At 46.0% G+C, this 13,791-nt stretch overlaps 6 protein-coding genes across 7 annotated transcripts; 3 read left to right on the forward strand and 3 right to left on the reverse strand.

Annotated features, from left to right (window-relative positions):
• Nucleotides 1–1,550: 1,550 nt before the first annotated feature.
• Opbp (Optix-binding protein) lies at nt 1,551–3,730 on the forward strand. The gene is made up of 5 exons (XM_001361816.4): nt 1,551–1,800; nt 1,864–2,497; nt 2,553–2,942; nt 2,998–3,550; nt 3,612–3,730. The coding sequence occupies exons 1-5, from the start codon at nt 1,794–1,796 to the stop codon at nt 3,663–3,665; spliced, it is 1,638 nt and encodes a 545-aa protein (XP_001361853.3). The 5' UTR covers nt 1,551–1,793; the 3' UTR covers nt 3,666–3,730.
• Nucleotides 3,731–3,757: 27 nt separating this feature from the next.
• Nucleotides 3,758–4,681, reverse strand: geminin (geminin DNA replication inhibitor). Its single transcript, XM_001361817.5, has one exon. It carries the CDS (start codon nt 4,520–4,522, stop codon nt 3,953–3,955), a length of 570 nt encoding a protein of 189 aa, XP_001361854.2. The 5' UTR covers nt 4,523–4,681; the 3' UTR covers nt 3,758–3,952.
• Nucleotides 4,682–5,209: 528 nt separating this feature from the next.
• On the forward strand, nt 5,210–8,550 carry sced (scrambled). Its single transcript, XM_002138897.3, has one exon. It carries the CDS (start codon nt 5,379–5,381, stop codon nt 7,836–7,838), a length of 2,460 nt encoding a protein of 819 aa, XP_002138933.2. The 5' UTR covers nt 5,210–5,378; the 3' UTR covers nt 7,839–8,550.
• A 46-nt stretch (nt 8,551–8,596) lies between these two features.
• On the reverse strand, nt 8,597–9,950 carry Dpit47 (DNA polymerase interacting tpr containing protein of 47kD). Its single transcript, XM_002138898.4, has 2 exons — nt 9,262–9,950; nt 8,597–9,205 (listed from the first exon to the last, which is right to left on the reverse strand). The coding sequence occupies exons 1-2, from the start codon at nt 9,889–9,891 to the stop codon at nt 8,645–8,647; spliced, it is 1,191 nt and encodes a 396-aa protein (XP_002138934.2). The 5' UTR covers nt 9,892–9,950; the 3' UTR covers nt 8,597–8,644.
• Nucleotides 9,951–10,347: 397 nt separating this feature from the next.
• Nucleotides 10,348–11,601, forward strand: Nacalpha (nascent polypeptide associated complex protein alpha subunit). Of its 2 annotated transcripts, none has more exons than XM_001361818.5 (2): nt 10,348–10,494; nt 10,785–11,601. In XM_001361818.5, the coding sequence occupies exon 2, from the start codon at nt 10,791–10,793 to the stop codon at nt 11,436–11,438; it is 648 nt and encodes a 215-aa protein (XP_001361855.1). In that variant the 5' UTR covers nt 10,348–10,494; nt 10,785–10,790; the 3' UTR covers nt 11,439–11,601. The 2 variants fall into 2 exon arrangements, with proteins under 2 accessions (XP_001361855.1, XP_015040661.1); XM_015185175.2 differs by having other exon boundaries at nt 10,460–10,535.
• Dgkepsilon (diacylglycerol kinase epsilon) lies at nt 11,587–13,708 on the reverse strand. Its single transcript, XM_001361819.4, has 4 exons — nt 13,424–13,708; nt 12,343–13,350; nt 11,964–12,281; nt 11,587–11,910 (listed from the first exon to the last, which is right to left on the reverse strand). Exons 1-4 carry the CDS (start codon nt 13,589–13,591, stop codon nt 11,785–11,787), a joined length of 1,620 nt encoding a protein of 539 aa, XP_001361856.2. The 5' UTR covers nt 13,592–13,708; the 3' UTR covers nt 11,587–11,784.
• Between the last annotated feature and the right edge of the window lie 83 nt (nt 13,709–13,791).

A 13,791-nucleotide genomic window follows, 5' to 3' on the forward strand; every position in this document is an offset into this window, starting at 1 on the left:
TAAGTTGAATTCACAATTATGCGGCAGGGCAGGGTTTTCCTAGTCGTAATTCTGCCCAACTTTTATTCATGATCGCTCCTAAAGTAGCCAGCCAGTGCTCACTTGATCCGAGTTGGCATTCAGAAGGCGACTCGCCAGATCCAAATCAGACATGACGTCTGTAGCTCTCCCGCATTCGCATGCTTAATGCTTAGCAAGAGTTGACATAATTTCTGATTTTGTTGTTCTACACCCAGGCTGAAGGCGGAAATAGAAATTTCCAGTGTTTTATTAAGCCTCATAAATGATTTTCATGTTACAGGTACATATCAAGAAGCAAACAAACTAAACTCGAGTGGTTTTAAATTGTAGAAAATAAATAGCAAATAAAAGTAAATTGAATTCCGATTATATTTTAGAATTTTTCCCGCGAACTATCGTTGTAATATCTACATACTCTGCAACATTTCATGTAGCAATCATGTAACATTTAAGGTAAAAATTGAACCGACGGTATATTTACGGTATATCGGTATATAATGGTATATTTTGTCAATTTTAAACGTTATCAAGTTAATCAAGTAGAAAATCGATTCATCAATCGTACAAAATTATGTGGGCAGAGCTGAGAGATCAATCTTGCTAGTAATATTCCACGGAAGATTAACAACGAAGAATATTTTCAAGTATTTTTCGGTTTTTTGGTACCACCACTAGCGATCAGCTGTCGCGATTTATCGAAGCACTGCCATCTCAATTGGATTTGGCGCTCAAGTTTGGTAGGACTTTTTTGGGATTTTTCCTCGCCACAATGTCCTTTTTCCCCTCAACAATGTCCCTTAAATTCCACACTCAGTTACGTTGTCTAACGTGTTATGTTGCTGGCAACATTTAATTTGTATGGGCCAGACTCATGTGCCGTGAAATCGAGCAGCATTGTTCCACAACATGGCGCGGATTGAGCAGCATTTTGCATACCCTGGGAAATGGATGTTATAGAACTCAGAAAATGTTTGTCATCTAATGCACCAATAAAGGCCACAACTAGTCAGTTTCTGTTGCAAAGCTATTTCAACGATATGTTGAAGGTTTTGGTCTTCTTACAGAAACCAATAATGGGTATCTGCATCGAGATATATTTACAAGACCTTAATCATATGTATTAAAATGTTCAAAACATAACAATCTGAGATCATTTCTATATTAATTTCGTTTTAAAACAGATTGGAAAAACAGTTTCTTCATATATATATCAACAAAATAGGGTATACCTGTGCCCAAACTCCGGTTGACGTGACATTTCGCACTCACTTACCTTGCCACTGTTTTTTTGTTGACATTTTTTGCTTAAACCTTGTTTTCTACACTTTACAATAAAAGAAAGTACTTAAAAGTAGTCAATCAGGTAGAAAAAGTATTCATTAATGGCTTAAAATTATGTGGGCAGAGCTAATGGTTTTAGTTAGGCAGCATTATTCAACGGAATAAAGAAATTGAACAATTGGAACGATTTTTCTCTTACGTTTTCTTACGTTTCATTGGTTTGACCTTTTTCGCTAAAACCTTTTTTTAAGCAAAATCCAATAAAAACAAGTATTAAAAAAAAGCCAGTTAAGTAGAAAATTGATTCATCAACCGTATAAAACTATGTGTTCAGCGCTGATTATCATAGCTAGCGAGTAATATCAAATGGAATATCAAAATCGAGGCATATGATTTTTGATCGTGGACAGAAAACGATATCGATAGCTCCACTAGGTAAACTGCAGATGTTTAACTTTTAGTAAATAAACTAATTGAGCGCAAATAATGCCATGTCGTGTGAGTATAAACTGCCAGAGATTGATGGCACTCACAGTACAGTGAAATTCTCCTCCCATTCAGCCTCCATCGAACGTGGGGACCCATCTACCGATACTACCAGGCACGTGGACGACAACATGCCTTCCCAGGAGTGCGTATTACATTGCAATTTTTGTGGAAATGTGTACGAGAACGAAGAGGCATACAACAAGGACCATCATAGTGGCTCCTGCCTCAGCGGCATCGGCAGGGATGAATTCCAAACAAGCGGCACCGAGGAGACTAATTTGGTTGAGGAAGAGGAAATAGTGGAAGCAGATGTGCCGCTTTGGGACGTGATAGATGACCCACAGCAGGTCGATGCAGAGTCGGAACGTTACTTTTGCTTTGATTGCCACATCATATACGAGAGCCACAGCAGTGCCGAAAATCATGTGTGCCCACCAGAAGGGGCGGCCAATGTAGCCAGCCAAAATGCGAGCATGCCCAGGCAGCCCACCCGACGCAAAGTTGCAAGAGCAACTGCCGACGGAGATTACCCAAAATTTAATTGCAAAATTTGTAATACCGTTTTCAACACGCAAAAGAGTCTCAAGTTCCATATGCGCATACACGACGAGCCCAAGCTCAAGCGAATTCAGGATGCCCTTCCTGTGGGCGCCCTTCAGGAATATAGCGGACTGGATTTGTTTTTCTGCGAGATCTGTCAAAGAGAGTAGGTGCTCAGATAAGCCAAAAACGGCTGCCCTTACAGTGCTATCCTCTTTCAGATTTGATTACGGCCTCAAGACGATTCACCAGAAGATGCATACGGAAGCCCCGAGCAAGTTCGTGTGCGGCACTTGCAATCGCCAGTTCAAAAACTCCACCAACTACCGGATGCATTTAAAGATGCATGAGAAGAAACAAGCGGAGCCTTCTACTTCATTGTCGAAAAAAGATCCCGTCGACAAAAGTAGACCAGAATTTCCATGCCAGTACTGCGGCAAGGTATTCTATCGCCCATTCGAAAAGGTCAAACACGAACGTGTTCACACAGGAGAGAAGCCCTACGCCTGCGAGGCGTGTGGCAAAAGGTTTCGTGTCTCATACTCCCTCACCCTGCATTTGCGCTCCCACACAGACATTCGTCCCTACGTGTGCATTGTCTGCAACAAGCGGTGAGTCAACAGAATACAATAAAAATCATAAATAATAATTATCCTTTCGATGTAGCTTTAAATTGCAGTCAAATTACACACATCACCTCCACATCCATGACGCGGAGCGCCAGTTTTCCTGTGATATGTGCTCAAAGTCCTTCCGCACATCGGTGCAGCTGAACGCTCATAAGAATTCGCACACCAAACCTTTCGAGTGTGAGTTTTGCAACCGTCCCTTTTCCACGCTGTATGCAGTCAACAATCACATGAAAACCCACAAGAATGATCCAGCCAGCAAAAGTACCCTGGTTATTGTTTCGTCTGAAAAAAAAGACACTGTCAAGGTGCTTACTAGTGGAAAATTCAGGTGCAGTGAATGCGGGGCGGAGTACTCGCGTATTTATGCGCTGCGCCAGCACTTAAAATCGATCCACGGCATGGTAGAGGGTGCTCATGCACAGAAGAATGACCCACCGTCCATTAAGGAGTCTCGTGTGGCCGAGGCGAACGACTCTGAGGCAGCCATACGCAAAGCAGCAGCAGAGGCGGATGCTGCTTACAGGAATGCTGTGGTAAACGACGTGGACGTCAGTGGAAGCGTGCCCACCTACCAGGAGGCTGTTGCAGTAAGTACAGCTGTGTACAAATGTAATTTCCCAATCATTAGCAACTTATCTCCCCTCTCAGTTCGATGTGGATAACTTCGACAGCGAGGAAATCATCAGTGATTGGCTGAAATAGGAGCACATAGGTTTACTCTATGTATATGTATTTTCCTATTGAATAAACTTTAAAATATTCATTTATTTGGCAATTGTTACAATCAACAGCGGTTCAGATTAGGAAATACGTTTTATTGGGAACATCATAACTGGCAATTAACAGGTAAATATATTGCTGGCTTTCACTGAGACCAGTCCGTTGGGTTAGGGAACATACATGGGTAAATTATAAAATGAAGGAATTCGTTAACTACAACTAATTGTATAATTTTAAATAAACAAAACATGTGCAGCATGGGCAGGCCATTAGTTCTGAGCGGCTTCAGTCTCGTCCTCCTCCACCTCGCTGGTGTCCTCGTCACAAATTTCCTTGAGCACCTCCACCAGATTCTTTGCCTCGTCTAGTTCCTGCCGCATCGTGTCCATCTCCTCCTCTAGCCCCTCGATGCGTTCATGCAGATGCCGGTTCTCTGTCAGCGAGTCCTCCAAGGCAACCCGCCGTTGTTCAGCCAACAATTTGTAATAGTTCTCCCCGGGCTCACACTCACTGGTGAGATCGTCTGCTGTGATGGGTTTGTCGGCGTCGTTTTGCGGCTCCTCCTGAGCCTCAGTTTGTGTATCGGCATCCTTAGTCGATGTTGCAGCTGCTGCCGTGTCCACGCATTTGCGTTTGCCGTATTTGGTACTGGGCGTAATTGGGACGCCGGCCTTCAAGCGACTCAGTTGATCCACGATGGAGGCGCGTCCCGACAGATTCTCCTTATCGTTGACGTTGCCGTGCAGCGGCTTCAGTGTCTTGCGTTGTTGCTTCAGATGCTCCTGCTGCTCGGCCTCGCTTTCGACTTGGATGTAGACTCTTGCAGCTCCCGTAGACATCTTCAATGCTGTTAGTTATTCGTATTTATCAATGGTTAAGCGAACGTGTTATTTGCTCGCCGTTTTGTTTACGCATTAAATCTTTTCCACAAAATTTCACGTTGTAATGGCCGCCAAAAATGCTGAACAGTTGATATCGGACTTATCGATAAAATATACCAATATATATAAAATATACCAAAATATACCGGTAGCGAATCAAACCGTTCCTATTGCTAAATTTTGATAGTCCGTTGAATAATGCTGACTAACTAAATTCCTCAGCCCTGCCCACATAGAGCGAAAACGAGAGCCTTAACCGATTTGAAGAAGAAAGCAGTTCGGCCATCGATACTATCGACTGAAATATTTCTGGTATTTTTGAGGTCAAAATTGAACCGACGGTATATTTACGGTATATAATTGTGTTTCATTTTGTCAATTTCATCAATCTATTAATTTCATTTTCAACGATATAAAGAAATCCAATAAAAGCAATTATTTAAATTAAGCCAATCAAGTAGAAAATTAATTCATAAATCGTATAAAATTATGTGGGCATGGCCAAATGTTCCATACAGCTAGTAATATTCCACGGAGTACACAATTCAAGGAATATAGATCTTGAATTCTTCAGTATATTTACGGTATATTTTTAAAATGAGACCGTATATTTTGGTATATTTGGGAGGGTCGGACAGTATCTTTTATCGTTACGTCCGCGGTCACACTGGACTCCACCCATTCGAAAAAAAAACATGTAAAATCTGCTAATAGCGTAATTAAATCGTTCACCTTTTTATTTCCACTCGACGCACACCCACCCACACAACAGCATCCTGCGCCCATAGCACAGAACATTTTACTGGTGGCAAAGATGGACCACAACGAGATTTCCATGTGTATGGACGTCAAGTTGGATACACACGATAAGCGCGCAATGGCGCTGCGCTATAAGACGTGGACTCGATGCCAAGTGAAAATCGAAGCCATCAAATGTGTGCCCTGCTTCCTTCGACTCACATTTCAGGGATCTGCGGACAATGAAGAGCCGCCAGCATCTTCCAAAGCCCTGAGTGTCTCGGTGAATGTGCCCGGCGTCAGCATGAGCTTGGCCACCTCACGGACCAAGCAGCACTCGTACGGGCTGTTTTGGACCCAAAATCGGCGCGAATGCTTCATCTACTTTGCTTTGGAAACTGAGTTGTCCTGTCGGCGCCACATGAAGTGGATGAAGAAGTCCATTAAGAATCTGGAGCTGTACAGACAGGTTTTCCTGGAGCAGCGCCGATTGAGTAGGGGTCCTGGTGCCTTGGGTCCACTGCCAAATCTGCCAGATGCTTTGGACATCAGCCATTTCTCGGCGCGTGTCTCGCAGATCTATGAGGAAATCTTTGACGGAAGCCGGATATCGCGCGCCTCCATTGCCTCGGGCATATATGAGGAGATGAAGCCAGCTGTTATGGAGACGCCTTCGCCACCTCCCCTACCAACGCACCCATATCGTAAACGCATAAACACATTTGAGTGCTCTCCTTTGGGCGATATTCCGCGATCCTGCACCAACCCCGAAGTGGAGCTAGCCAAGAAGAAGAAATACAAGAACATGCTGGACAACCTCTTCGGGAGTACGCGCCAGAAACGCTCCGGCAGTGTTAGTGAACCCGTCCAGCAGCCGAAGGACGACCAGTTGCCCCTCTACGAAAATGCGCCGACTCCAGAGGTGGCTCTGCCCTTGAAGCGCACTTCCCAGCTGAGCAAATCCCAGCGGAATAGCTTCTCAAGTCCCGACCTTTCGAAGCTCAACTTTCTGGACACCTTTGGGGAGGATATTTTCACGCAAAGCCACGAGTCTAGCGTTGAGCTGAACATCAGTCTGGATGACTCGGCCATTGAACCAATCTCACGGGATCAGTTGGTCGCACAGATCACGAGACACTTGAGCAAATCCGGCTCCCTGGAGAGCTTAAATGTATCTGAGCAACTGCCGAATAACTTTAACTTTTCCGCATGTAATACATCAACCATTAATCTGATCGGATCCCATGGTGCAGTGCCGCACAGCAATCGTGTGAAGAAAAATAAGATTATGGTGGACGATCTCACCGGATACTGTGTGATGGCGCCCATCGTGAAAATAATAGAGAAGGAGGTGCTGCCGCAGCCAGCTGGAAGCACTGCCTCCACCTCGTCTGGATATTCCACGGGCTCCTATTGCTCTTCCACCAGCAGCTGTAACACGGATGACCAACCCACCAAGACATTGGTAGCTCCGGCTGCCAATGAGAGTGACATCTACGAGGCCATGCATGGCAGCTCCTTGAACAGCACCACAGCAGCAGCTGCGTCCGGTTTTGCCGAGCATTTGTATGAGAATCTCTTGGCTGTCAAGGCCGCCCAGGAGCTAGAGGCCCAACCTCTAGGCATTGGCCTCAGCACCAGCACACCCACCGAATCTCCTTTGCCAGCCTTGCCGCAAAAGGGAACACCTAAAGAGAAGCACAGCTATCAGGAGGAGGAGGAGGAGGACTACTACCAGACGCCTAGGAAGTCCATTATAAGCGTAGACGATAAGGTACCCTCGTACTATCCAAACAGTTGCGATACTCTTAAATCCAAGCGGCGAAGTCCCACCGAACATGGCCCAAGCCTGAGGCACCTTGTTAGTTCCAAGTTGCGTCGCGAACGCAAGGAGAATCTCTATATATCGTCGCCACAGCAAATCATCGAACAGCGTCAGAAGGCCATCAACGCATCGGCAACAGCAACATCATCATCATTATCCACCAAGACTAAAATCTCAACGAAGAAGACTGCCGCCCACAAGATCTCCGAGGGAGTCTATGCCGTGACTCATCCGGTAAAGCGCCCCAATAGCACAAACAGCAACAATCACAACAACAATAATATGGAAGGAATAGAGGAGGAGCTCTTACACTTAACAATGCTCAAGAATATTGATTTCAAGTTCGATGACGGTCAGTCCACTGAGGATAAATCCCCGGGACAGCCAAGATACCCCACCATGAAAGGGGGCATTGTCCAGCCCAAACTGGAGGATGAGTACGAGAACCACTATCAGGCGGCCGAGCAGGCAACTCGATTGCTCCAGAAGTATGCCACACTGGCAAAATTTGGAAATTCCCCGAACAAGACTAAGCCTGTGGCCCATCAGCCCATGACTCAGTCGGTGGCTACGTCCAATGAACTGCAGCCGTCTGGGGGCAGCATGAAAAAGTTTGCCTCTCTGCCTCGTTTCAAGAGAATTGACTTTTCGCCGCTGAAAATGCGTCTGAACAACGTCTTGCAGAGGAATTCGCCATCGCCGCAGCCGTAGGAACTATGCAGTTAAGTTAATTTTACCAAGGAATGCTTTCGCAGGAACATCTACTCACGTCACTGTGGAAGCACACCCCTTTTAATTGTTTAAAGTATCGCTTAATTTATGTTATAGGTTATCTTGTGATTGTGATCTCTCCAGCTTTTTGTTGTTTTGATGAGAAGCTGATATCATCAGCTTAATATTATTTTATCCATGTATGTAATACGCTTTCCAACGTTGCACTTAGTCTATATAGTATAGCCTTATATGTTGATCCAGCTTTGTCATAAGTACTCTAACGAATCATATCCAGTTCCATTTGAGGAGCGCTCCTAGTATTACTGTTGTGAATTGATTGTCTACTCTACGATTTATACATACATACGAATATGCTCAATTAAGGAAAATTTACAGAAACGCTTTTATACGAATTATACAAAATCCGATATTGTTGACTCATTTAGGCTCCTCGTTGTTGAAAAGATAACCAAATTTAGTTGAACAAGTTTTAATTATATTCTAACCTAATCATAAAATGTAACATTACACTCGGCTCGCACCTTCCCAGATATTTGGGGGCGGTGTGTTGCTGGAACTACGCTTTTTGGCTTCGCATAACATATCAAAAACTGGTTAGTCCTATTTATTAAATGCTTATATAGCCCCACCAACGCTCAATTGTACCGTGACTAAGATGTAAGCTTAATAAAAAGTTTTTGCTGCAACCGAAAAAAACATTTTAATGGAATCTGGCTCGAGTCAGAGAAGCAAAATAGTTGTTTAATGTGTCAATAGTGGACACCCTTTATTTCGTCATAGCCTCAACTGTAGACCATTGGCCGTCGTTGCTCATTTAAAAACTCCTGCTCAACCCGCGTATCCTTCGGTACCACATAGAAGAGCAGGGCTCCTTCAGAGACAAAGAAGCCCTTCTCATTGATAATTTCGCTTAGCGATCTCTCGGGTTCCACCTTGTGGACACAGGCTGCTTTGCGGTTCTCGTAGTACACATTCACATTTCCCATTCGGTAGTTATGCGACTTGTCGCAGGGCAGTGGTTCGGCAAATAGCGTCGTAAGGCAATCCATCATGGTGGCGGTCTCCGGCAGCTGCTGCTGAAAATCGCTGAAGAGGAACTCTGGGTAGGAGAAGGCCGCAGGCCAGATTAGAGTGCTGCCATCGTCGTCGAGGTGCACTGGGTGGTCCTCTAGTGGCAGGAACTTGGGACGCAGCAACTCCTCGGTAATGTTGGCCTTTTTTCCTACCTTCTGATCGTCGAATTTGATGGCACGCTGCTCAATGGCGTCCCGAAGCTTTTGGAATCGGGTCAGACGACGCTTGGACTCGGCAGCCTCTTTCCGCTGATTGCGCTCCGTTTCCAGCTGAAAGAAAAACCAGAGCTTATATGGCGAACATCGGGAATTATCATCGCAGTCACCTTCTTCATCTTGTTCTTGTGCAGCAGGTCCTTGGCCTCCTTGTGGTCGATATCCACCTCCAGCAGTTCCTCGCACATCTGCGTGCACACATCAAACTTATCCAGCTCATAAGCACATTGGGCTGCCCTCCAGCGGGCCTTTGTGTAGTCCGGCTTGAAGAATAAGGCTCGTTGAGCATCGCTCAAGGAGGATCTGTAGTTCTTGATGAAATAGTGGGCCGCTGAGCGATTATTATACAGTACGGCCAATACATCGGGGTTGTCAGACTTCGACTTGATTCCCTCGGTAAAGCTGTACACGGCCATGCGGAATTTCTTGTGCTTCATATAGAAGTTTCCGTCTTCTTTGTAATTGAGTGCCAGCTCGTCGCGTGTGTTCTCCTCAGGATCGTACTTGAGCTTCTGCAGGCCCTCGAACATGGGATGGACATCATCGCCAGGTTGTGGCGCCTTCTTCATGAAGAACGGGTGCTTGTCCATTTCCTCCTGCCATCGATCCTCGGGCCAGCCCTCCTCATACCGCTTTTTCTCAAGACCGTCGATGAAGGCATCCAGCTCGGCATCTAACTTGGCAGCCAGCTCCAGACGTTCCTCGTCCGTCCAAGTTTTTTGGGCATCCAGCTTATCCATAGCTCATAAAAAAACAAAAACAAAGGAATCGCACATGCTGAACGATGTGTGGCCAGATGTCGTATATTTCATCAATTAATCCGCGGTCACACTGACAGTGTCGCCTTCGATTACATACAAATGTATTTCATATGTAGCAACTGTGTAGTTAGAATGTAGTTACCATGTACAAACATTAATTTAGTGGAATTGTGGTTGAACTTTTTCGCTAAAACCGTTTTTTAGGCAAAGTCCAATAAAAGCAACTGTTTAAAATATGCCAGTCAAGTAGCAAATAGGTTCATTAATCAGATTCAATTATGAACGCATGGCTAAATGTTCTTTAAAGCTAGTAATATTCCCCGGAATATCAAAATCGAGGAATTCGGTTTCCAAATCTAGACGAATAATGATTAACCCATTGTAGTCCAAGGGGGTATTTCAATATTCCACCGAGTATAATGAAAAGAAGATCAAACACGAGGAATATGTAAAATAGAACTTGAGTTCGTCAGTATATTTACGGTATATTTTGAAATTTGTGGGATATTTTCAGTATATTTTATCGATAACTCCGATCTTCGATTGCCCCATCTCTTTTCATTTCCTGCACTTTTTCCAAAGGTAAATAATTCTGTAATTTAAGAAACCATCACGTTGTAAACGTAATATTTGCATGCAAAATACTGTAGCCAACCGTATTAACTATCAGTACATAGAATTATTTTTTGCTTGGCTGGCTGCTTATACGTTAAAATATTCATAGAAAAATCAATGAACAGCGCTTATAATGACCCCCAGCTGGGTTTTTTCTTGCCTCTTTTCTGCCGGCACCAGATGCTGGGCTAGACATTAGTTAAAGTGATTAGTTTGATAATACAACGCTAATAGATGAATCATTTGGTTGCTTACAGATAAAAATGCCAGAACTCACTGAAATCAAGAACGAGGCTCCCTCCACCTCCGCCGAGGCCAAGGTCGAGGATGTACGCGTTGAAGATGACGGCAGCGACAGCGACTCCGATGGCATGCCCGGCTTGGAGGAGACTGGTGCAGGCACCACCCAGCTGGGTGGCGGAGCCACTGGCTTGCCCATCGATCTGGTGTCCAAGGCTAAGCAGTCTCGCGGCGAGAAGAAGGCGAGGAAGATCATGCTCAAGCTGGGCCTGAAGCAGATCCATGGCGTCAACCGTGTCACCATCCGCAAGTCGAAGAACATCCTGTTCGTGATCAACAACCCGGATGTTTACAAGAATCCCCACAGCGACACCTACATCGTGTTCGGTGAGGCCAAGATTGAGGATCTTTCCCAGCAAGCTCAGGTCGCCGCCGCCGAGAAGTTCAAGGCCCCAGAGGCTGCCGGCGCCGTCGACAGCGTTGGTGCTACCACATCGGTGGCTCCGATTGCCGAGGAAGATGAGGAGGAGGTCGACGACACTGGCGTCGATGAAAAGGATATTGAGCTGGTTATAACGCAGGCAAACACGACGCGAGCGAAGGCCATCAAGGCGCTGAAGAACAACAGCAACGACATAGTCAATGCCATCATGGAGCTCACCATGCTCTAGATAGCTCTCCACGCGCCGCAGAAACTATGATTTCGTTGCTTACCCGCCCTTTCGATAACTACAGACCCAGCTGTTATGCATGCATCAAGCGACTGCATGCTACACCAGTCAACATTTAAAAGCATTATTAATCAAGAATAAAGTGAAATTCTTTCTGACACAATTCCTGTTTATTTTGGGACTAGCATTAGGAGTGCTTTCAAATGCGATTGCAACTTTTCAACTTAAAACAATTCGAAAGTTAAATAGAATGCGGTTTCGAGTCAAGTACATTCATTAAATATATAAGTACGTTAGGGGAGATTACGGTGACTGGCACAATGTGGATTAGTCTGGGGGTCAAATATTAGGTGGAGATTGGATCCAGCTTGAGGACACGAGCCTGGCTGCGTGCCTGCAATCGTATGTCGGCCGGACTCTGCATCCAGGGCTCTCCATCTGCCTGCATCGGTACGGTTTCCTTCACTTGCAACTGAGAGCGAAGAGTGAAACACGGAATTCCCCATAAGAACACAGAACACTTACCCTAATCTGCTTGGCTTGGCCAATCCTCACTGGTTTGCTTATGTTACACTGCAGCTGGGCGATGTGAAAGGACGAGACGATGCCAAACACTTCCATCACTCCATCGGATATAGAGTTGACAATTCGCGTATCGCCATTGGAGTTGCTCAGCTCACACAACTTGCAGCCGGCGCCCCAGGAGTCTATGTTGAGAAAGACCAGCGCCTGCAGTTCCGGCAGTTGGATCGGTTTGTTGTCCAGGTACAAGGTGAGTTTTTCCTCAATTCGTTCGCAGCCCGGTTGCATGACCTGCTGCGTTCCAAATGTAAAGTACAGCAGCTGCAAAGTATGGGTTGATGTCTTGATATGTCTTGAACCTGGTCACTTCTTTGAAAGCTACCTTATTGAAAATGCGGCTGCTGAGAAGATAAAAACGAGATTCGCGCGTCTTGTGGAAGTTGTAGGTGATGTACGCGTCCACACCCACGCTGAAGTAGTTATACACGTGTACGGTCTTTGTGGGATGTCTTTGAATGGGCAGTCGATAGTGTAGCTTCTCGATTTGCAGGTCATAACGATCCAGATTGATGGAGCGGGCGCGTCGAATGCTGCGCAGGATCTGTACCGGGTCGAGAACAGTGGGTGGCTCCGCTCCCCAGCCAAGCACTCGCGACAAATCGTTGCCAGTGCCCAGCGGCATGATGGCTACCGAGGGCTGGGGCTTTATATTCAAAGCGTAGATGGTGTTCATCACCCAGCCAATGGTCCCATCTCCGCCGGCCACCAGTATGCGACAGGGGCGGGGACTAGCCTTTGCTGCCCACTGCAGAGCGTCCTGGGGTCCGCGGGAGCCGAGCTCCATGACCTGCATGGGATGCAGGTAGCCACGCAGAAGGGACAAAACATCGGCACCCGTACTGCTGCCAGACTTTGTGTTGGCTATCACAATCAAAGGCTCCCAGTTCTCTATATCGGGCGGTGTTATACTGGCCAGATGCAGGCGCATTGAGTCCCGAGTGCGGGCGGCCACAAAGCTGTATGGCGGAAAAATCATGTCCTTGAACTCGCCAAAGTCACACTCGTCCTTGACATTGATTTCCTTGTAGCAGTCATCGTGGTAGCAGCGCTGGCACCAGGCACAGCGCCATCCATACAGTCCCGGATCAGTGCTAGCATGATGATCCACTTCATCACCACAGGCAGAGCAGTTGATTCCCATCGGCAGATTGCCGTGGACCCACAGATGCCGAACGGAGGTCTCGTTGCGCAACCATTTATCCTTGCATCGATATCCTCTGTCCGCCTGGCGCTGGCATACCGGCGTTGCGTGCGTGCATAGGCCGCAGCAGTCGCAGAAGAGTCCTGCCGAGGGTGTCATCAAAATCTCGCATACATTACAGAAGCAGGCCTGCGATTGAGAGAAATTGTCAGTGCTCGTGGATGTGTGCAGAGGGGTGCTGGCAACAAGTGAGCACACGCACCTGCTCGATGATTTTTATTGATTTCCAGCTATGACGTGACTTCCCCGATAATATGCTAATGACAACATCTTCGGCCAGAATGCTGCGACAGAACGCAAAGAGCACGCCCAGAGCCAGCAACGAGCCAATGAGCGCTTCTACGCTCAGGTCAATTGCGGCAATGTCCATGGTGCGTGCACAAAATCCCTTAATTATGCTAAAAAATTGCAGTTTTCGGCATTTTCACGATTCGTTTGTTTTTCTTCAGCCAACATCCCGATACCGACTGCTAATTACCTGTCAGTGCTGAGACGGCTGTTTTCCTAATCTGGCTATTTCCGTTACAATCGAATAGCTAGATTAAGTTAACTAGTTTACAGTATTAACGA

The sequence above is a fragment of the Drosophila pseudoobscura genome, chromosome 3, assembly GCF_009870125.1.
Source record: "Drosophila pseudoobscura strain MV-25-SWS-2005 chromosome 3, UCI_Dpse_MV25, whole genome shotgun sequence".
NCBI classification, from domain to species: domain Eukaryota; kingdom Metazoa; phylum Arthropoda; class Insecta; order Diptera; family Drosophilidae; genus Drosophila; species Drosophila pseudoobscura.

What these genes read in the sequence shown, in the direction of transcription:
- Opbp (XM_001361816.4), top strand. An exon ending in TGCATTGTCTGCAACAAGCG is followed by an intron (nt 2,943 to 2,997) that starts GTGAGTCAACAG and finishes CTTTCGATGTAG; the next exon opens with CTTTAAATTGCAGTCAAATT. An exon ending in CCTACCAGGAGGCTGTTGCA is followed by an intron (nt 3,551 to 3,611) that starts GTAAGTACAGCT and finishes CTCCCCTCTCAG; the next exon opens with TTCGATGTGGATAACTTCGA.
- geminin (XM_001361817.5), bottom strand. Translation starts at nt 4,522, where the DNA reads ATGTCTACGGGAGCTGCAAGAGTCTACATCCAAGTCGAAAGCGAGGCC.
- sced (XM_002138897.3), top strand. Translation starts at nt 5,379, where the DNA reads ATGGACCACAACGAGATTTCCATGTGTATGGACGTCAAGTTGGATACA.
- Dpit47 (XM_002138898.4), bottom strand. Translation starts at nt 9,891, where the DNA reads ATGGATAAGCTGGATGCCCAAAAAACTTGGACGGACGAGGAACGTCTG. An exon ending in ACAAGAACAAGATGAAGAAG is followed by an intron (nt 9,206 to 9,261) that starts GTGACTGCGATG and finishes TTTTTCTTTCAG; the next exon opens with CTGGAAACGGAGCGCAATCA.
- Nacalpha (XM_001361818.5), top strand. Translation starts at nt 10,791, where the DNA reads ATGCCAGAACTCACTGAAATCAAGAACGAGGCTCCCTCCACCTCCGCC.
- Dgkepsilon (XM_001361819.4), bottom strand. Translation starts at nt 13,591, where the DNA reads ATGGACATTGCCGCAATTGACCTGAGCGTAGAAGCGCTCATTGGCTCG. An exon ending in CAATAAAAATCATCGAGCAG is followed by an intron (nt 13,351 to 13,423) that starts GTGCGTGTGCTC and finishes TCTCAATCGCAG; the next exon opens with GCCTGCTTCTGTAATGTATG. An exon ending in GCAGCCGCATTTTCAATAAG is followed by an intron (nt 12,282 to 12,342) that starts GTAGCTTTCAAA and finishes CATACTTTGCAG; the next exon opens with CTGCTGTACTTTACATTTGG.